The sequence below is a fragment of the Miscanthus floridulus genome, chromosome 13 (genome assembly GCF_019320115.1).
Source record: "Miscanthus floridulus cultivar M001 chromosome 13, ASM1932011v1, whole genome shotgun sequence".
Taxonomy (NCBI): domain Eukaryota; kingdom Viridiplantae; phylum Streptophyta; class Magnoliopsida; order Poales; family Poaceae; genus Miscanthus; species Miscanthus floridulus.
Genome location: NC_089592.1, coordinates 29,206,224 through 29,227,992, shown reverse-complemented (window position 1 = coordinate 29,227,992; position 21,769 = coordinate 29,206,224). Strand labels below are relative to the sequence as shown.

The following is a 21,769-nucleotide window of genomic DNA, read 5'->3' as shown; positions in this document are numbered from 1 at the left end:
CCAGCTGAGAGACCTTAGAATGAGCATGAAGGGGTTTCGCCGTCAAGTCCATCATGTACTTGAACGCATCTACAGCTGCCTGCATCTCCGCCTCCTCATGTCCTTCAGCAAACTATGCTTGGTGAACGTCATCTACCATGTCTACTACCTCGGCATCAGCATCGAAAGCCTCGACGCGTGGTCTCACCACCTCCTCTCTCATACGATCGGCTTCACTATGGTGGACCTACCGGGTGTAGTTCGGCGTAAACCCATTCTTATGCAGATGTATACCCATGGCTTCCTGGTTTTGCATTCTCCTGTTACCACACTTGCTGCAGGGACACAAAGCCATTTTTAGGTATCTAGCGGCCTTGCCAAATGCACGCTTCAAGAAATGATCGGTCTTGTTCATCCATTCAATGCTGACATCACCCTAACTTGTCCGGCCCGTGTACATCCACTAACGGACCTCCATCCTCTAGCATATATAACATCTCCACAGGTGACCATCAATTGCATCTACGCGGTGTCCCTACTCTCTAATAGGTGAGGATAGGTCCTAATCCCACCCACGGATGCATAGATGAGGTTAGTTTCCATGCTCCGCTCCTATCCGAGACAGAATTTTGGTAGCACCTCCCCGTTGTTCTCCCGATACACGTCCTGCAATGGAGAGTGTGTATCCAGAGAACAACAGGGGGTGATGCCGAAACACCATCTCGGACCGGAGCAGACCATGGAAACTAACCCATCTACGCATCCGCGGGCTGTCCAAAAAACATGGACACTCCGAAACAGATACGGTCGCAGATATACAAAGATCTGCATACCTCCAACCGTATCTCTTTCAGACGGGAGACACCTAACTAGGTTACGCGACCAAAGACCACATACAGATAGAGGGGTTATACCTAGGGTGCCGGTGAGGTCAGGGTAGCGAGGCGATGGAGAGTCGATGCAGTGGCGAGTCGATGCGGTGTAGGAAGACCCGCAGCGCCGACGAAGATGATCGGGGTCGCCGAGTCCCTCCCACAGGTCCTCCTACAAAAAAGGCAAAAATGGTTAGTGTTGACTCAAAATTTCGACAGCACCTCTCTTGCACGGGGAGATTCCCAAAACCTGCAAAAAAACATGGCACAAAGGCCAACAACCACATATATACCAAACATGGGCACGAAGGCCAACAACCACCAATATATCAAGAGGAGCCATGTACTTTAGTTCTCTTTCCATGCAGATGAAAGTATTGAAGTAGTACAACAACAATTACTACTAACCCTACAACTACTACTAACACTACTACTAACAACTACTTAACTACTAACAGTACTAATACTAAGAACTACTTAACTATTAACAACAACTACTACTAACCACTACTACTTACTAACTACTACTATCTACTAACTACTACTACTACTAACCCTACAACTAACACTACTAACAACCACTACTACTTACTAACTACTACTACTACTTACTAACTACTACTACTAACCCTACAACTAACACTACTAACTACTACAACTAACACTACTAACTACTACTACTAACACTACAACTAACTACTACTAACACTACTAACTACTACTACTACTAACACTACAAGGGTAGGGCTTACCTTGGCGGCAAGAACGGCAAGAGCGAGGGCCGGCGACGATGGCGGGGATGACCGCAGCAGCGCGAGGATCAACGGGCGGTCGGAATGGCGCGAGGATCGACGGGCGGTCGGGTCGGCACCTTCCTATTCTTTCTCCTCCCCCTTCTCTTTCTTCCTCTTCCTCCTCCCCTTCTCTTTCTTCCTCTTGCTCCTTTCCTTCTCCCTCTGCTGGCCGGCCGTAGGGCACGGCAGGGCCGGTGGAGCTCGGGGCCAGCGGGGGAGCTCGGGGCTAGGGGAGCTCTAGGCGGCTCAGGGCCGGCCGGGTTGCTGTCCCCGGGGAGCTCGAAGCCCGGGGCGCCGGTGAGCTCGGGGTGGTGGCCGAGGACCTGGGGCGTGGGCGCGGGGCCGTCGGGGTGGGGGCGCGGGGTCGGGCGGGAGCGCCGGCCAGGCGCCGGGGCGAGCGCCGCCAGGACGGGGGCGGGGGGCACGGGACGGGGGCACCGGGGCAGGCCCGGCAGGACCTCGCCGGAGGGGGACGACGGTGGGGGCGGCGGCGGCGTGGCAGGGAAACACGGGGGCGGGTGGGAGAGGAGTGAGGACAGGGTGGGGTTGGGCCGGCCCGTTCTGGGCCTTTAGGTTAAAAGATTTGCCGAGTGCCAGGCCCAGCGACACTCGGTAAAGGGTTTTTTATTATTTATTTTTAAAATTCTTTGCCAAGTGCCCTGTGACGTGGCACTCGGCAAAGGCTTCTTTGCCGAGTGCCAAGGTTGGCACTTGGCAAATTATTTTTTTTTTGTTTTTTTCGCCCTATTTTTTTCTAGGCCTTGCTACAGTAATTAAAACTCCATTTCAAAATTTGGGACAATTTTGAGTTTTTTTACTATATTTCCTTAATTATTTTTGTTTCGTTTAATTTTTCTGACTATTTCAAATTTGAACTGCATGTACATGAAATAATGGAATTTGGTCATTCAAAAAATGGTATTCATGATGTTTGGCGTATGTTGAGGCCGTATCCAAGAACTCGCATGAAATTACGAGCATCTTGTTGTCGTAACATGACGATGTGCTTGCGGGAAAAGTGTATTTAAATTATATAAAATCCAAACAAAGTCTGAAAATTACGAAACTTGTCGAGGTGTCTTGTTATCGCATGTGGAGGCCGTGGTAAAAAATTGAGAAAGTTTAGAGCAAGTTGTGACGTCGGATGCCTAAAAGCCAGACATCTCCACTAGCTTTTAGGCATCCGACATCACAACTTACTCTAAACTTTTTCAATTTTTTTACCACGGCCTCCACATGCGATAACAAGACACCTCGACAAGTTTCGTGATTTTCGGACTTCGTTTGGATTTTATATAATTTAAATACACTTTTCCCGCAAGCACATCGTCATGTTACGACAACAAGATGCTCGTAATTTCATGCGACTTCCTGGATACGGCCTCAACATACGCCAAACATCATGAATACCATTTTTTGAATGACTAAATTCCATTATTTCATGTACATGCAGTTCAAATTTGAAATAGTCGGAAAAATTCAACGAAACAAAAATAATTAAGGAAATATATTAAAAAAACTCAAAATTATCCCAAATTTTGAAATGGGGGTTTTAATTACTGTAGCAAGGCCCCATAAAAAATGGGGCGAAAAAAACAAAAAGAAAATAATTTTTTGCCGAGTGCCAACCTTGGCACCCTTTGCCGAGTGCTAGGTCACAGGACACTCGGCAAAGAATTTTTTTTAAAAAAATAAAAAACCCTTTGCCGAGCGCCTAACGGCGGGGCACTCGGCAAAGGCTGACGGCAGGTGGTCGCCGTCACGCCGGCCACCTTTGCCGACGGCCGAATTTTACCGAAGGCCTAGCGCTCGGCAAAGATTTTTTTGCCGACGGCCAATCTTTGCCGAGCGCCTGGCACTCGGCAAAGGAAACTTTTTGCCGACGGCTAAAGTTTGCTGAGTATCCGGCTTTCGACAAAGGCAGATTTGCCGACGGTCTATCTTTGCCGAGTGTCGCTGGGTCCGGCTGTCGGCAAAGATTGCCTTTGCCGAGTGCCCGACAGAAAGCACTCGACAAAGATTTTTGCACTCGGTAAATCAGCCGTGTCCGGTAGTGAATGCTAAATGTTCCTTATTATTGCCGCACTAGGATTACTGATCACACGAGTTGCAATAATCATTGTCTTTTTTCCTCAAATCGGTGTGAGAATTTTTGAGCAGCCGATTAATCAAGAAAACACAGTAGATATTTGTAGGCAACTATTCCATCTAGTCCATGCATGCCTATATTCATATATATTACTCCATTTGTTATAGGTCGTTTTGATTTTTTGTGGCTATATAGTTTTTATTACCAGACATAACGTATATCTAATTATATATGAAAAGTTATATATCTATAAAAAACAAAATGAACTATAGTTTGGGACGGGCGGTGTATAAAAGATGTTAAATAAGATAGGTCGTTTTGGCTTTCATGTTATTACTAGACTTATATGAGATTCATAGCCTGTGACTCTGTCCATTCTCTTGCTCCCTTAATTAAGTGCTAATTAGTAATTTGGATATTCACGTTGATTAGGGTTTTTTCCGCCGCCGCCGCCCCCGCTCAGACAGATCGGGCGGAGATATTTAATTCCCTGCGGCCCCTCCAGTTTGCACTGAAGACGTACGATCGCTGTCCCCACTGATCTTGCCCGTCCGCCACCTATCTGGCAGATCCGCCTCCGGCTTCCATCCTCCTCGACCCGCGCGGCTACATCGACGACCGCACCACCGCCGAGGGCGTCACAAGCGGCGGCAAGCGCATCAAGGTAACCTTCTGGACGGCCCACCCGCCGCGCTGCTCCTGCTTCACGGTCCACAGCTCTGATCTAGAGAGCTCCGCGTTCAGCGGCATCCCCGTGGTCCTCAGCACGGAGGACGACCTCGCCTTGCTTCGCGTCCCGATCTGTCCTCTGGGCGACGACGGTGTCGCGTGCAACAACGACCACTTCGTCTACCAGGCCGCCGGCGACGACGAGAACAAGCGGCCTCCGTCGCTGGATTTGATCCCCAGGGCTCCCGGCCGAGTCTTCGTCGACGAGGACGCTGGCCTCCTGCGCTGCCGTGCTCGTGCTCGCAACATGTATTTCGTTGCTGTACTCTGCTGGGCATACCGCGTGGGACAGTACAAACTGCACCTCTACAGCTCCAGGACGGAGACATGGAGCACCAGGTTGATGTGCCTTGCTTCAGCAGAAGAGAAATTGCTCTACACCTACTACAGCAAGGTGATCGCCATTGGAGGGGAGCTTGGGTCCATGGGCTGGGTTGACCTGTGGCGAGGCATCGTCATATGCGACCTCCTCAAGGAGGACAGCGCCGAGCTTCTGTACATCCCATTGCCGCCTCCATTGGTGCCCAGGACACTCAAGGGTCCTCCATTGTATGTTCGAGACATCGTTGTTGTTGAAGGCTACATCAAGTACTTCGAGATGTGTCGTTTACATGGCGGACCTGATGAAGGCTGCTGGAAGGCAGTACCATGGGAAAGGAAGGATTCTTGGAATGACTGGAAGAAGGACTGTGTGATCGAAGTTTCCAAGGACTACCCAGCAGCACATATTACCAACCCTGATGATCAGCAGCAGGAGGAGGCTGCAGAAACCAAAGAGCAGCTGCCAACCTTGAAGGGATTCTACTCAGGTTATCCAGCCGTAAACGATCGTGGATTATTTACTGCTGGCTGGTTTGGTGTGAGAGAAAAACACAGTTCCCGGCTGAAAATTTACGATCGTTTACGAGCAAGCGAACAACCTCGATGACACAAAGGTAACAATGGTTGCTGTTGATATGAGGAAACAGACTCTGAAGGGTGTGGCTGATTGTTACTCTCCGAGGCCGCTGGGTTACAGTTCCGTCTACTTTGGAAGTGGGATCTCCAAACATCTCCGCAGCAGGACATCCACCAGAGGGAATGCTGCTACTAAACAGGTAAGCACTGCAATTTGGCAATCAAGGAGTTCCAAGGAACGAAGAATGTGCAATCTCAAATGAGTTCTAAAAAAGTTGATGGAACACACTGCAAGTGTAGAGGAAGACGTGGCAGCTGGCTAACACTGCTTCCTTGATGTAAAGACAACAGCAAGCGCGACCTTTGTGCGCTACAGCTGCTGTCGAACCTTCAAATAAATTAAACTGATGATTCATGAACCAGAGCCTGGAGGGTGTTTGATTTGAGTTAGTTGTCAGCTCTGAGTTGTCCATGATTCATCATCGCAGGTGCTTGTAGGCTCTAAGTAAGTTAATGCACGATTTTTTCACAGTATATGGTAATGGCCATCTATAAGTTCTAAGGAGCTAGGACTTCTTGTGTTTTCTACTACAGTTGTGGTAAATGCAAGCCTAAACAATTTTGCTTTCTTTCTGGAGTTTTCAACACTGAAGCTACTACTAGTAGGAATACAGGATAGTGCTCCATCCGCTTCAAAATATGGGCCATTTTAGTTTTATCTAAGTCACCTTTAACTTTGACAAAATTTGTATAAATAAAAATGAACTAACATTTAGAACATCATTCTGTTTATTTAGATTTACTACTAAATCCATTCCAAATTATAATTCGTTTGACTTTTTTTACCCCAAGTTTGATCACTCGTCTTATTCAAAAATTTGTGCAAAAATATCGCTTCTTTTTCTGTGGCTTGCTTTATTAATAAAAGTTCTTCAAAAATAACTTAAATTTGACTATGTCTGCACAAATTTTTTGAATAAGAAGTCAAACTTGAGGTCAAAAAATTCAAATGAATTATAATTTGGAACAGAGGAAGTATGAAATATATCTTGGTAGTGCGTTCATTTTGACATTATAGATGTCATTATATTTTTCTATAGGATAGACAAAAAAATGAAACAACCCAATAGTCGATCGACCGTATATCATATTATTTATCTTCAACTTTAATTTTCATTTTTCTAAAATTATTTATTTCTATATTACATATATGGGATTTATTCATATATTTGTGCTGTGATGGCATGGAACTTTGGCAAAGGACTATAATTGCTTTGTGTATAATTTTTTCCAATACAATTTTCAAAGAGACTATGGATTATGTTGCTCCTGTTGTTGCCCCCTTTCCGTTCTTGCACTTGTTTCTAGCCTGCGTTGTTCTTGTGCTTGGGTTGCAGCAGCGGACGGTGGTGTGCGAGATGGCGGTGTCCCATGCTTGCCACCGATGTACAAGCAACCTCGGCAACTGGGTTATTTGAGGTCAGGGAGAAAGCTTTGGACGGCATTTGTGGATGTCACTTGCTCCTTGGAGACATCCTATGTCACTACTGGAAACCGGCACTTTGTCGAGTGCCTGCGACACTCGGCAAAGCTCGAAATACACTTGGCAAAGGCTTTGCCGAGTGCCGCACTCGGTAAAGGGCACTCGGCAAAAAAATAATTGGCAAAGAAGCCTTTGCCGAGTGCTTTTTGTCGAGCACTTGACAAAGCCTTTGCCGAGTGCCGGAAAAACACTCGGTAAAGATTTACACTCGGCAAAATAAAAATGCGAAAAAACCCAAAAATAATAGCAAATTTTTTTTTCGGGAGAGGCCGTCACCGGCCAGCGCCCGTCCGTCTCCATCGAAGTCGCTGTATTTTTTGTGCAAAATTCACGGCTAACGCGGCCGGCGGGATTCGAACTCACAAGATCTCCCTCGCGTGTCTGCTGCTCTACCACTGCACTACGCTGTCACTTGTGTTTAGATTCCGTTTTATATCCCCATATATTATACTAAACTGAGAGTAAATTGCTTGTTTGAGGCCCTAAACGAATTCAAATCAAAAAGTGGTCAACTACAAAGTTTCATAACTTTTCGAGATCTACAATTTTTATTTAGGAAGTTTTTCCATCCGAGGTCGTTTGAAAAATTCAAATTTCAAATTTGAGAGATTCAAACGTAGTTTTGCATGATAAGATGATTTCAAATCAAAAAGTTGTCAACTACATAGTTTCATAACTTTTTGAGATCTACAATTTTCATTTAGGAAGTTTTTCCATCCGAGGTCTTTTGAAAAATTCAAATTTTAAAATTTTCAAATTCAAACGTCGTTTTTGCATGACAAGATGATTTCAAATCAAAATGTTGCCAACTACAAAATTTCATAACTTCTCAAGATCTACAAAGTTTATTTTGGTCATTTGTTCATCCAACATAGTGGTAGTAACATTGTTCACAAATCTTATATATCTCTCTTCTACTTTCATGAAACTAATATGAGAGATATGAGAGAGATGTAGATTTTATGAACAACGTTATTGTCGCTTTGTCAAATAAAGAAATGACCAAAATAAACTTTGTAGATCTTGAGAAGTTATACAACTTTGTAGTTGAAAAGTTTTTCATTTGAATTCATTTAGGGCCTCAAACATTGCTTTGAAAAAATAATTTGCCGAGGGAAAAAAAAGCACACGGCAAAATGCCTCTTTGCCGAGTGCCAAAACAAAGGCACTCGGCAAAGACGTATTTTGCCGAGTGCCAAAAAATAGCACTCGACAAAATACATCTTTGCCGAGTGCCAGAAAAAGGCACTCGGTAAAGACGCATTTTGCCGAGTGCCGAAAAAAAACACTCGGCAAAGCCATCTTTATCGAGTGGTTTTTTTTGGCGAGTGTATTTTATTTGGCACTCGGCAAAGACCGTCTTTGCCGAGTGCCCAATAAAATACACTCGGCAAAACTTCCGGCACTCAGCAAAATGCCGGTTTTCAGTAGTGTGTGTACCTCTTCCTAGTTCCCCCCACCGGGTCGTTGATTGCAGGTGAAAGCTTTTCCCATGGTGGACTAGCGGTGTAAGCGCGCCTTGGGCATTGTTAATTGCCTTCATGAAGGCGCCGCTAGGCAATTTCAGTTCCGTTGATTGATGCTTGCCATTTGGCTCTGTTGCTGCTCTTGCTTTGTATTTATATGTACAGTTCACCAATAGCTCTTAGCACCGTTTCTTTTCTCATCTCTTGACTTGTTAGACGGTGTTAGAAGGTCCGAGTAAGGTTAGATGTTTTGGCTGAAGAGAGGACTCTTTGGATGAGAAAGATGAAGTGCTTGTCGAGAAGATCCTCCCTATTGAACATTGATGTGATGCATCGAGTGCTGCTGCCTTCATTAGTGGAATACAGCTACCTGACGGAGACAAGAAAGAATTTGAATTTGTTTAGCAAGTTGTGTAATGAGGTAGGAATAGGACTGGGACTTGAGTTCCGTTTCTTTGCTCCATGTTTTGTACCCTGTGCGGTGGTTTGTAGTCTAAGTACTATGCGTGTGTTGTAATTGGCTATACTCATTCACTTGTGAATGAGGAGGCCGGAATGTTATATTCTTTAATTAAAAAAGATTCTACTGATGGCATTTGCAGGTAAATTCATTGCTTTGATCATTCTGGTGTGATTAGTGATGAAGTATAATAGTTGCGCTGCATAGCAACCTTAGAAAAGAAGCAAGGCATTTCAGCTCTATGCCTTTTCTCCATGCAGACTGTGAGGCATTGGAGAATCAAAGGCAAGATTATCATGATTATAAAGTCAGCTTAGGTCAACATTTTTCTACGACGACATATGACTTGCAGAGTGTAGTTCCACATCTACATGTGCACCATGGTCTTATACTAATTCTCAGCCTCTCAGCAATCTATGTCCCTCATTACATGATATCATACATACACAACATGATTTCCTATGTATGCCACATGGCCCTCGATCTCTCTTTTGTATTGTCTTTGAAAATAAGGTATTTTACTTAAAACTACAGAGAATTACGAGTATAGTTCATTGATTTTGTTAATGTTTGTAATATGTTCCCTTAGCTTTTGTAGAGGAATTGGTTATGATAAAAAAAACATAAATGTCATGTTCTTAGCTTGCCATTTGCATGTTTTGTAATTATTTTTCATTTTCTTTATTTAAAGTTTTGAATATCTTCGAAGGGTGAATGGAAACATGGAATCTTGGATAGTTGGAGCAATAATTATCGATTTTTATGAACCACTTGTATCTTCTTCAATCTTGTACTTGTACCCTGAAACTCTGTATTCTCGTTTCTTTTGTAGCAGCATCATATATTTTCTTGTATATGGTGACTTACGATAGGAACCAGTGTATGTATGTCTCGTCATGAAGATCTGATGTATAAGCTTATTGATACCGTATCGCAGATTCTAGGGTTAGAAAAAATTGAATTTTATGTGGTATAGGATCTAGTTGTCAAAATTTTCCTCATTATTTCCTCCTTTGCACGGGAACATTTTTAAGCACCTGTGTGCCTTATCGTATCATTGCACATGCCAATTATATTTTGTATATATGATTTATATGATTGACTTACAAAAATCTCATTAATATTCCACCATTGCATATGGAATTGCTTTAGAAAACACTTGTATCGTACCATTTCTACTAGTCTTGGTCTTTCATCTTCAAGTTTGACTAAGTTTATATAGAAATGCCCCAATATTTATAACACCAAGTTTACTAGCTTATTCACATTTACTGTAGAATATGTCTTGATAGTGCATTCATTGGTATTATAGATGTTAATATATACTCTCTTCATTTCAAATTGTAGGCCGTTCTTGATTTCCTAGTTACATACCTTATACTAATATATATTTGTACATAACGTGTATCTAGATGCATAACAAAAGTAATGTATCTGGAAATTAAAAATCAGAATGATTTATAATTTGAAATAGAGGGAGCATATTTTCTATAAAGTTGTTAGACAAGTTTTGGCTTAGAAAAAACACTAAAGCAACAAATATAAAAGTAATGTATCTGGAAATTAAAAATCAGAATGATTTATAATTTGAAATAGAGGGAGCATATTTTCTATAAAGTTGTTAGACAAGTTTTGGCTTAGAAAAAACACTAAAGCAACAAATATACATTACTACAGAACTGAATGTCACTGTCTGTTGGTGCTCGAACCGCCTACCTTTGGCTTCGCATGTTCATCCCCTAACCACTCCATCTATAAGATGTTTGTGTCCATTTGAAATATTTGTTGTCCCCATTTTATGTCAATCTAGTTTTGAAATTAGTATTTGGGATTGTAAACGAATTTAAATGAAAAAATTGTCAACTACAAAGTTTTATAACTTTTCGATGTCTACAACTTTAGTTTTGGTCATTTCTCCATTCGAGCTCATTTGAAGAATTTGAATTTTAGATGTGAGGAAATTCAACCATAATTTTCCTTGGATAGATGATTTTAAGTAAAAAAATTGTCAACTACATAGTTGATCAACTTTTCAAGATCTATAATTTTTGTTTTGGGCATTTCTCTATCTGAGATCATTTGAAAAATTAGAATTTTAAATTTGAGAAATCAAACGTAATTTTTATTGGATAGATGATTTCAAATGAAAAAGTTGTCAACTACAAAGTTGCATAACTTTTCGAGATTTAAAACTTTTATTTTAGTCGCTTCTCCATCTAAGATCCTTAACTACCACTACAGACTCACTTGTGACTATAGAACATATAGAATTATAGATTCCTTTGGTATTAACTTTATGAAATCTTGCAAATCAAATAGAGAGCATAACGGCATCAAATAAAAAAGTTTTGAACTACAAAGTTGCACTACTTTGGTATAAAGCTTCATCAGACATCATATGAGAAAGTGATGAAGTTTTTTCGTGTAGCATATCACAGTCGATTCAAACCTCGAACCGGTAGTGATGATCCAATATCACTGCCGGTTCATAGCTAAACACTACACCATGACACACATTTGCCTACACTTATGTGTTGGCAAAAGGCAGGTTTGGACGACATATTATGTGTTGGTAATTGTATATCGTTTTAATGTCTAATCATCTGTCAGCAATAAGACTGTAAGACTACAAATTATATGTCGGTGTTTCTCTGCTGGCAGAAAAAGTGTCGGTAAAAAATAGAAGACTTAGAAAGTGTCGGCATAGCCTATACAGGGCAACTGTGCAAGTGTCAGCCAAGGAGTACCCACGTCGGGTAAAAATATCTCCTCCCCTCCTCTCTCCCTCTTTCCATCTCTTCCTTTCCTGTAGCGCTCTCTCCCTCCCTAGCTCTCCCAACGCGGCCACAGTGGCGCCACCGCACCTCGGCAGCGCCGGCCCTCGATGCGGCGGCGGCTGCCCTCCTCCTCCTCCTCCTCCTCCTCCTCCTCCTTCTCCATGCCCTCCTCATGCCTCGTGGCCACGCGGGCCGACGGCGCCCCCTGCCAGGTGTTGCGTCGGTGCGGAGGGTGGCCGCCCCGGCCACGGCCGACAGCGCCCTCTCCTCAGCGACGCGCCTAGGGCCCACCGATGGCTACCGGCGCAGGTGCCACCCAACACTGCCTCCTTCCACCGATCCGCCTGTGCTACTGTGGTCGACGAAACCCTAGCTGCCTCATCTCAATGATGCCGGATGCATCGCGAGCCACGACCCCCGCAGGCCGACCGACCAATCCTGTGCGTGGCCTCGTCATCGCCGACGGCGGTGGCGCCTTACCTCGCCCGCTGAATCTGGCGGTATGTCACCCTCTTCCTCTCCTCCTTGGTCTCCTAACTCCTCCCCTAGATCCTCTCTCCCTGCACCTTTTCCCCTTTGTGCAGGTGATTGGGCGGCGTTGGCTAGCACAGCTACTCTCTCAGAGTAGAAGTGGGGATGAGATGTGTGCCTCTTCCTTTATTCATGGTAATTCTTCGGTTTATTGCCTGCTGATCATGTGCTTTCCTAACTTCAGTTAGGTTTCAATTTGCCCTAACCTGAGCCTTGATGTTGCAGCTCTAGTTCAAACAACTATGCTCCTACTGCTATGAATGTGCACTCCATTTTTCTGCAATGTAGAGTCTATATTGCTTGAAATGTTATGTTGGTAATTTCAATTCCTCTGCATTTTTTCTCAAAAACCTAATTTACTGCGTATGTGCCATCTTCACATGTCGATCTGGATCTAAATTTTGGATTCTCACTTATTCATACTTACTATGTTGTTTGCTTCTATATAAGTTTCATCGTCGGTTTATTGCCTGCTGATCATGTGTTTTCCTAACTTCAGTTAGGTTTCGATTTGCCCTAACCTGAGCCTTCACATTGCAGCTCCAGTTCAAACAACTATGCTCCTACTGCTACGAATGTGCACTCCATTTTGCTGCAATGTAGAATCTAGATTGCCTGAAATGTTATGTTGGTAATTTCAATTCCTCTGCAATTTTTTAGAGACCTGATTTATTGTGTATGTGCCGTCTTCGCATGTCCATCTAGATCTAAATTAACTTGGCTACAAATGGAGGATGGAGAGAGTTAGCTTTCCCTTTAATATAATGTTTATTTACCCTTGTGTTATGCATCATGTTTTCCACAGCAAAACTGAGTTGCTTATCGTTTAGTGTTTCATCCTCATAGTCAAATTTGAATATATTTGTGTTTGCTGCAGATGGATCGATCGATTCATGGGCTAAAATAATAAATGGTTCATCCTATCGTCAGAATGAACTTGCTCCGAGCAGTCAACCTACAGGGTATTCAGGCCCAAACCTTCCAGAGGTATGCAATAAAATTGCAATTGTGGAAGACTTATCATTATCATTGCTTTAACTTCCAAATTCGTGCTGAACATGAATTTATGAAATGATCTATGAAGTGCCAGTCCCTTGGGGTCCTACTGGATTAGTAGCTCTCCTTTTTTTAATTTCAAACATGAATTTACTGAAACTCTTAAACTCTTGGCTGTGAATCTTAGATCCCTTTATCTTCTTAAGAAGTTGACCTTTGGAGTTCCTGATTCTGCTTCTTTGGCTTTGGCTGTTGTTCTATAATAATTTCACTATCCTGCAGTATATGTTTGCTAGAGTCCTCAATGTCCTGGCTTGTTGCTAGCCCCTTCCACTGCATTTGCCAAATTGGTCCCATGTATCATTATGTATGAAAGTGTACCTTGATACTGTGTAGGATAAATTGACAATCTAGTAGTAATAAGCACAGCTCTTGCTACTGTCCTAAGTCTGATTGCTAATGTTGTATCGTATCACCCCTAAATGTCTAAAGAGTAAAAATCAAAGCTTAATACATACTATTAAGCATATGGTCACCTTGTGGTTTTCCACTTATTGCATCTTTCTCTTGTCAAACCCCAAGACGGATCATGCTCAGATTACTAACGCTGCAAATGTAGGACTTGAAAATTGGTAGAAATTAGACTTAGTGGTTAGTTATTTTGTATATCTGTTGAGACAATTTAATTTAGTAGTAAACTTTAAATAATTAGTTATGAACTGTGCTGCATAGCCTCCCTGTATCAGGCAATGGTGGAATCTGCATCAGTAATTTCCTGCTCACATAGTCATCATTCTATATATGGTCTGTTTTGTTTATTGCGTCCTCATTTTAGTAACTGTTGTTTTTGTTCTGTATATATGTGCCAAGACAGTTGAAAAACTCCTTTTCATGAGCTTATTCGCTATTTGAATAAAGAATATAATTTGTTACCTATCTAGAAGTTGCATATTTGTCTTATTATTACTGCTACATCTGATTTAGTCGGTAGTATATTATGCTTTGTGTTCGTGGTTGGCATGAATTATTCTTTGTGACCAATACTGTCTATTACTCTATCGCAATTCATGCACTATTAGGTTTCATAATGGTTAGCTAGCACTGACAAGCTATTATTGTTTCTTTCTTTCTTTCTGAAAAGCATTTGCACAGAAGGCTTAGATTTGTGCAATCCATAGAAAAAAAACCCATTATTTTCTTGTTAAAATTTCCTGCACATACATTGATTGCAGTCCTCTACTTCATTCCTCTGAAGTTAAAGGCACACATCATCAATGACATACATGTGGTCATGTGGACTTGTTTTTGCTGAACCCGATTGACATGGGATGTTTTCTGCTGTCTTTTGCCCTTGCAATTAGCAAAGAAGTGAACAATATTAGCTTATTATAAGGCAACATCGTAAGAAACACATACCAATTCATCATAATAAGCATCTACACCTATTACATCCAATTTTTCAGAAATTAAATGGGGAGATGACACTAGTATCACATCATTGTTGAACAATTGGAGATATATTTGTTTTTGAAAGAAAATACAAGCACATATGAGAGCCTAGGTTTGGGCAGTCCAGTCCGCTATCATGCATTAAACTTAGCATTTTGCTTTATGTAGGAATTTCAGTTATGAAATCTATTATATCCTTGTAGCTACATTTTTTGTGGACATTTGTATAGTAGTGCCCAAAACACCTGTGATGATTTCATTTTAATGCAACGTACTGTGATGATTTTTTCCTCATGTTTATGCAGGACATCTGGTGTTACATACATTCCTTAATGCTAATGCAAGATGCTGCATGAGTTGAACATGCAGGCTCAAAAATATGAGCTAATCATTCATGCAAGGAGCAGGCGCGGGAGCTGAACAAGGAGGCAATTGATATGCTCTGAAAGCTAAAGCTAAAGATACTGTTGGTATCATTTGATATAGCAAGTGTCAATGTTCTATAATAATGCTTTTATTTTAATGAACATACTGTTGTGCTGATTTTAAGTTTAGAGCTGCTAATGATCAGTTAGCACAAGACTTGTAGTATATGTCTATATATGTCTTCTAGTGGCTCATCTATATCCTGGACTTGTATATGTATGGCTCTGTGTACTATGATCATCACTTTGACTTGCAATATCCATTTGATGTATGTATGGAATATTTAATATATTATTTCTATAAAATCAAGTGAATTTGCTCAATGTGATGCCTTCTCTATGAATAAAAGTGGATTTTCCAAATCATTCAAATTGAATTGATATCTATATTTGCTATATAGCTTTGCCAACGGTTTACTTGCTGACGAGGGCATGTTTCATAAAATGCTTGGAAATGGTTTCATCAACATACAAACTGTCGAGAAAGGTCTTAACTGTTGGCGTAGGTCTTAACTGTCGGCAAAGGTTTCAACTGTCGGCGTAGGTAGACCGTTTGCCTACACATAAAGTGTCGGGGATTCTGTTAACTGTCGGCAAAAGTTTCACCGACGGCTTCTAGCACGACTGTTTCTAAACTGCCGGCAAAACTTTTCACGGGAGGTTATCTGTCGGTAAAGGTGCCCTTTGCCTATAATAGAAAGTGTCAGCAAAAGTATGCTGTGTTATAGTGAAAATCGGTAGTGATATGAACCGGCAGTGATGACCCGAATGTCGTTGCCGGTTGGTCCCTATCACTCCTGGTTTTAGCTACAAACCGGTAGTGATGGGCTAGGAGGCACTATCACGGCTGGTTTTTAAGAAATCGGCAGGTGAAAGTCGATCAATTTTGTAGTAGTGATATTATATTATGAATAAATATCCTCTGGTAATTGTATCCAGCCGTCGATATTTCTCTAAGAAGTTGGAACCTTCTCCTGACATGACAGATGCATAGTAGTATGTTTTGGTTTGGGAAAGACCACAGTTTACACTGAGAACGACTCTCACCGGCTTATCATTTCCTTTCATTCACACATGCATCGGTAAGTGAACACACGAGGGAAAAAAAAGGGCAGGCCGGCCGGGGTCGTCGTCGGCTGCTGGTGCCGAGATGCCGTCGTAGGTCAAATAAAGCAGTGCATTCCGCACTATTGGTCACGACTGGCGACGCGAGAGAAAGAACGTCATTTTTCGGCAAAGCATGCGTGTTGCATGGGCATAGAGCTAGGATCGTCCCTGTCCCTGCTTTTTCTCACTATCACGTACGTTTTGAACAATGCATGCGTACTAACCTTGTTGCGCATGTGCTGGAGATGGAGCTGTGAAATGACGCTTTACGGCACTTTCTTATGGGGACGTCGGCCGGCCTCAGCTGCTATGGCTTAGGATCTTTCTTGGAACGCAGGATTATCATAAAAACATGTAGGAATATAATTTTAAAAAATTAAAATTTCACATGAAAAATATATATGATTTAAAGAAACATATCCCACGTTTTAACAGCCAATTTTTTCTTTCCCCAGACCTCACTCATGTGGGAGCCTCTGGCACTGGTCTGTCCTTTGGAGATACAAATGCTGCACGCATTTTATACAAATCTAGTCAAAATTACGACACGAAAACAAAAAACTGACAGTTATTTAGGGACGGAGGGAATAGTCCCTAACCAAGTAACCCTCAATTAAAAGTGATGTAAAAAAACCCTCAATTAAAAGTTGGAGCCTTTTTGGCCCACTTGTACATGTCCATGCATGGACCTAAATGTACAATTCTAAAGTTTATAGACATGTGCAATTTACTCTAGAGAGAGTATTTACACATGAACTCAATGATTGTCTCATAAAAAGCAAAAGTGTGGTATCAACCTATCATATATGATACATACTCTTTAAAATAATAAAACAAAATACTTGAAAACAGCCAATTTTTTATTTTATTTAAAAAGATTATTTACACATCGACTTAACGGCCGTCTCATAAAAAGGGAAAGTGTGCTATCACAGATTATCCATGACGTATCTGAATAGACTCTGCATTTGATTCATCAGTTTTCATGGCTGAGGTAGAGCAGTCAAATCTTCAGAGCAAAAGGCAAGACTTGCAGGAAATAGGCTACCAGTCAAACTAAGATGCTTTACTTGCACCATATACTACACCACATACTGACACCACCACCTTTGGGTTCCAATGCATTTAAGGCAGCAACTTTAAGGATAAGTTAATAAACCAATATGAAATTAACAGCAATACAATATTACAAACTAGCAGATCATGAAGCTTTTTGAATGTGGTTACCTATACTAACAATGAGACAGGAGAGAGAAGAAATATACAGAGCATGGTTTTTAAGGCAACAAGGCAAGCGACCTCCTTTCCAGCTGCCTAGGCAAATAAGGCACTAGCCTAGGCGATGCCATACAAACATCTATTTCTACTAAAAATTCCGAAGAAAATCAGACCTTGATGTTGCCAACTCTTAGCATCAATACCATACTAGCATATAAAATAGAGCAACTAGCATATAAAATCACATGACCAATGTACCACTTTACTAATAAACAAGTATAAAACAAATCACAAGTACCCAAGCAGTACCATTTGCCTTTCAGGCTCATATAAGCAAACAACTAGCAGGCAAGCATCTTATCTTCTTTAGGAAATGAATCATAGGGAGAGCAAGAGGAGCAGAGGCACGGGTGGCTCAATCTGGGCCTGGTGTGAAGGTAGGGCAAAGCTAGGAGCCAGCGAACAGTAGAGTGGAGCTTGTGTTCAGTGAGGAGGCAGGGCAGAGCAATCCTCCACAAATCCTCACCCTAGGTCCTGGCGGATGCAGATGTGCAGCCAGAATCGACGCATGGGGAGCACATCCTGAACCAGAATTGATGCATGGATGGACAGCAAGGCATTGCGTGGGGGATCGATGTGCCGATGCCAAGAGCGCGCAGGCAAGAAGCCATCTCTAGCCCCCGCCTGCGCCTCGGTCCTCCACATCTCCGACGACACTTGCCCGCACGTTGCCCACATCGAGGTGGGCAATTTGGGGAGGGTCCATGCTCGCGAACTGAGGAGCCAGAAAAAGGCACTATTTTTAGATTTGCCTCTCTCTCTATATATATACAAACGCCTCTCATCGGGGTTATGCGGAGCTTCTAGCTAGCTTCTCCAACGAAGCAAAGATAGCGGTGTGGTCGCATTTGTTTACTGTGCATGTGGAGCCCTACCAAACACGCCTCAGGAAAAATAGAATCATGCATGCGTACGTGCAGGGCTGGAGTCTTCTTGGTCAGTGTGTGGCATACTGACCCGCCACGTCATCATCGAAGAAACTACAAAATTCCATTAGTTGTGAAAAACATACTCTATATAATCGGCAGCACCCTGATCTCTCTCTCCCACAGTCATCTCGACACATCCAGAAATGTGGCCGGCAGGCAGCAGATGATAGATGAGGCTGCGAACATAAGGTTGACAAGTACCCTTGTGTGTTCGTTTTGTGATGAGTGATTGTCAATGTGATCCATAAAGTGGGTTGAGTGGTGACTAACCCTACCATGGCGAAAGTTATGTGTGCGACATATCTTTTGGCTTGTGTTGTGTAGGTGTGGAGCTCGGATGCGGTGATCGACGGCGAGTGAAGGTCAAGGAGGACATGCCGTGCCGACAGACCGGGAGCGGTGAAGGACGGACGTGAGGCTTGGACCAAGGGACCCAGAGGCCAGGTGACTAGCCGCGGTGGCTGACACTTGGGACATCGACAAGTGCAAGAAGACATGGAGTGACGGTGTTGACCGGGTCAAGACGGCGGACGCGCGAGTCGAGTGAGGCTCAGGAGGACTTGGCGGGCCGACCGGTCGAGGACGGCGGTGACACGCGTCGGATGGCGGGGGACACGTATGGAGTACGCTACCCGCAGATGGTTTGATGGTTTGGGTCTCAAAACCATCGGATGGACGGTTTACGGGTTTGGGCCTCAAAACCCGGGCGGAGGTTCCGAGGAGGGACGGACGACACGTGGCGGCATCGGGGAGTTCACGTTGAAGCGAAGCTACCGGTGAGAAGGTGCGGTGGTCGTCGGATCAAGATTACACCGGGTTGGACAACAACGCCCTTGGGCTTAGCGGTTCAACTCATTTGTATCCAGGGGCAAAACTGGGAATGTGTAATAGCCTTGTTAAATAGGATGAGGGAGCCCCCATCTCCCTCACCTCCTCTAGTTTCCATTTTCTCCTTTAGGGTTTCTTCCTCTAGTTTGCTTCCATGTATGAGAGAGGTCCACAACTCAAATTGTGACTTGGTTTTGAAGGAATCGGTCGCCGTAACCACCGTATGCCCTCCGGGATTCATGATTTAGTTGTGTTCTTGATGTGATTTTGGTGTTCTTCACGAGCTCCTTTTGTCCCCTCTTATTTCCCCTCTTGATTCTTCATTTTGGGATTGTTTTGGTTCGTTCTTGTTGCCTTGGATCGATCAATCACATGAGTGGAAGCTTTCCACCGAAGGAAATCCACTAATTCCTCACGAGATCTCAGATCCGGGCAATTTTAGTTCTTGACCTATTTTTTGGGGGATTCTTCAATTCCTTCGATTCATGAAGTTAGAGTTTGTCTCAGGCCATGATCCTTTAGAGGTTGCCTTTCTACTCCATTGTGAACCCTTGTGCAAAGTTTCAAGTCATTTGGAGTTGATTTGATCAAGTTATGGCTTGATTTGATTTTTCTCGAGAAACTACTCGCTCATACCGGACGCGTCCGATATGATCTAGGACGTGTCTGATATTTCTAACTTTGGAGTTTTAAGCTGAAATTTGGTGGAGACCTTCCCTTGGTGTCTAAGAGCTATGGTTAAAAATTTCATGTTTTTTGGACACCGTTTGATGGGGTTTTGGATTTTTCTCCCTTGGTCGGCTTGCTGCTGAAAATACCAGACGTGTCCGAAAATACCGGACATGTCCGATATAATACCGGACGTGTCCGATATTTGCAGGGGCAGTGCTGTTTTCTTTTGGGAGTTTGCTCGTTTAGGCTCCAATCTGTGTTCCATTTGCTTTGTGGTGACCCGCTGTGTTCTGAGGGAGCATCCACCCTTCTCTAGGGTCGTGGTCATAAAGTCTATCGTGTATGCTTTTTGGGGATTGATATTGGGACAGTGGTCAAAGATTTCAAAGGAATTTGAGGCTCCCATTCACCCCCCCTCTAGTCTCTGTTTCTGGTCCTTCAATTGGTATCGGAGCCAGTTAAGGATCATTCCACCTTAATCGGTCCGTGATCCACGAAGGCGACACGGAGCTTGGTTCCGGCAAACCACTGCACTTTGATGGGTTCAACTATCCTTATTGGAAGATCTGCATGTCTGCGCATCTCCAGGGGATTGATTGGCTCGTCTGGGAAATTTGCGAGGACGCTACTTACGTTGTGCTCCCTATTGCGGCCCGTACCACCCAGGATCGGCACAACGCAAATAGCAAAGCTCGCAGTGTGCTTTTCTCGAGTCTTTCGCTTTCTGAGTTCGAGCGTGTCTCTGATTGTACTACAGCTCGAGAGATCTGGGTGAGGCTTCAGAGCTATCACGAGGGGACCGCACATGTCAAGACCAGACTCTATGAGACGTACAAGCGCAAGTACGAGAATTTCTCTCAGCTTGATGGCGAGTCCATCGATGCCATGTTTTCCCGCTTTCAGACTATCGTCAACAAAATGAAAGCGAACAAGGCCAACCTACCTTATAGTGATCATGAGAGGGCGCTCAAGCTTCTCTATGCCCTTGATCGAAAGGTATGGGATGTGAAGGTGTCGGCGATCATCGAGTTGGCCAACTACGACACCCTCACCGTCGACGAGCTTTTCAGCAAGCTCAAGTCCACAGAGATCGACTACCAACCCAAGCCAAGCTCAAGAATCCTTCTGCACCAACCATGGCTTTGGTCTCAGGTAGTGGTTCAAGTTCATTGACTAACCCTTCACAAGCTTCTTTCTCTTTGTCATGCTTGATGTCAGTCATAGAGGAGCAGCTAGAGTCTCTTGGGGATGATGAGTTGGCACTCGTCATCAGTCGGTTCTCTTGGTTTCACAACAACCGTTTGAACCGCCGACGCAGTGGTGGCACAAAGGAGGGATGCTATGGATGTGGAGATCCGAACCACTTTGTCGCACACTGCCCCAAGAAGAAGCCCTTCACCAACAAGTATGACTCCGACAAGCACAAGGATAAGCGTGACTACACCTTCGGCAAGCACAAGGCCAAGGGCGGCTTCGACAAGGAGGCGATCAAGAAGGCGTACTGCAGGAAGGCCAAAGCTCAAGAATGTGCCTTCCTCGCCTCCCTCAGCGACCTCGATGATGACTCCGACGATGATCACTCTTCTTCTCCCTCGACCGACGATGAGTCCGAGAAGAAGCATGATGACAAGCTCAACGGTCTCTGCTTTGTCGCTGGTGCAAACCGTGGTGGGTTTTGCACTATGGTGGTTGACGGTGGAGCAAAGCTCAAAAAGAACGTTGATGTCGATGACAACGAAAATGAGGTACCGCCCACACTTGACTCACTTATGCTTGAGCTTGATACTATGAATGATACATTGATGAGTCAAGATAAGTTGCTCAAGCATGCTGCCCGCGAGAGAAAAGAGTTTAAGGACCAGCTAGAGGTTGCTTTGAAGGAGTTGGAGCTTGCTAAGAGTGGAGTAGTGGTGTCAGAGGAGGAGGAGTGTGATGAGTGCGCTATACA

The 21,769-nt window shown here is 43.5% G+C and overlaps 1 protein-coding gene across 1 annotated transcript; it reads left to right on the top strand.

Annotated features, from left to right (window-relative positions):
- Positions 1 to 1,687: 1,687 nt before the first annotated feature.
- LOC136499659 (uncharacterized) lies at positions 1,688 to 5,676 on the top strand. Its single transcript, XM_066495235.1, has 2 exons — positions 1,688 to 2,174; positions 4,304 to 5,676. The coding sequence occupies exons 1-2, from the start codon at positions 1,688 to 1,690 to the stop codon at positions 5,389 to 5,391; spliced, it is 1,575 nt and encodes a 524-aa protein (XP_066351332.1). The 3' UTR covers positions 5,392 to 5,676.
- Positions 5,677 to 21,769: the final 16,093 nt, after the last annotated feature.

Excerpts from the sequence above, each read along its gene's own strand:
- LOC136499659 (XM_066495235.1), top strand. The coding sequence starts at position 1,688 with ATGGCGCGAGGATCGACGGGCGGTCGGGTCGGCACCTTCCTATTCTTT. Across the intron at positions 2,175-4,303 it reads CGGGGGCGGGTGGGAGAGGA|ATCCGCCTCCGGCTTCCATC; the intron begins GTGAGGACAGGG and ends CCTATCTGGCAG.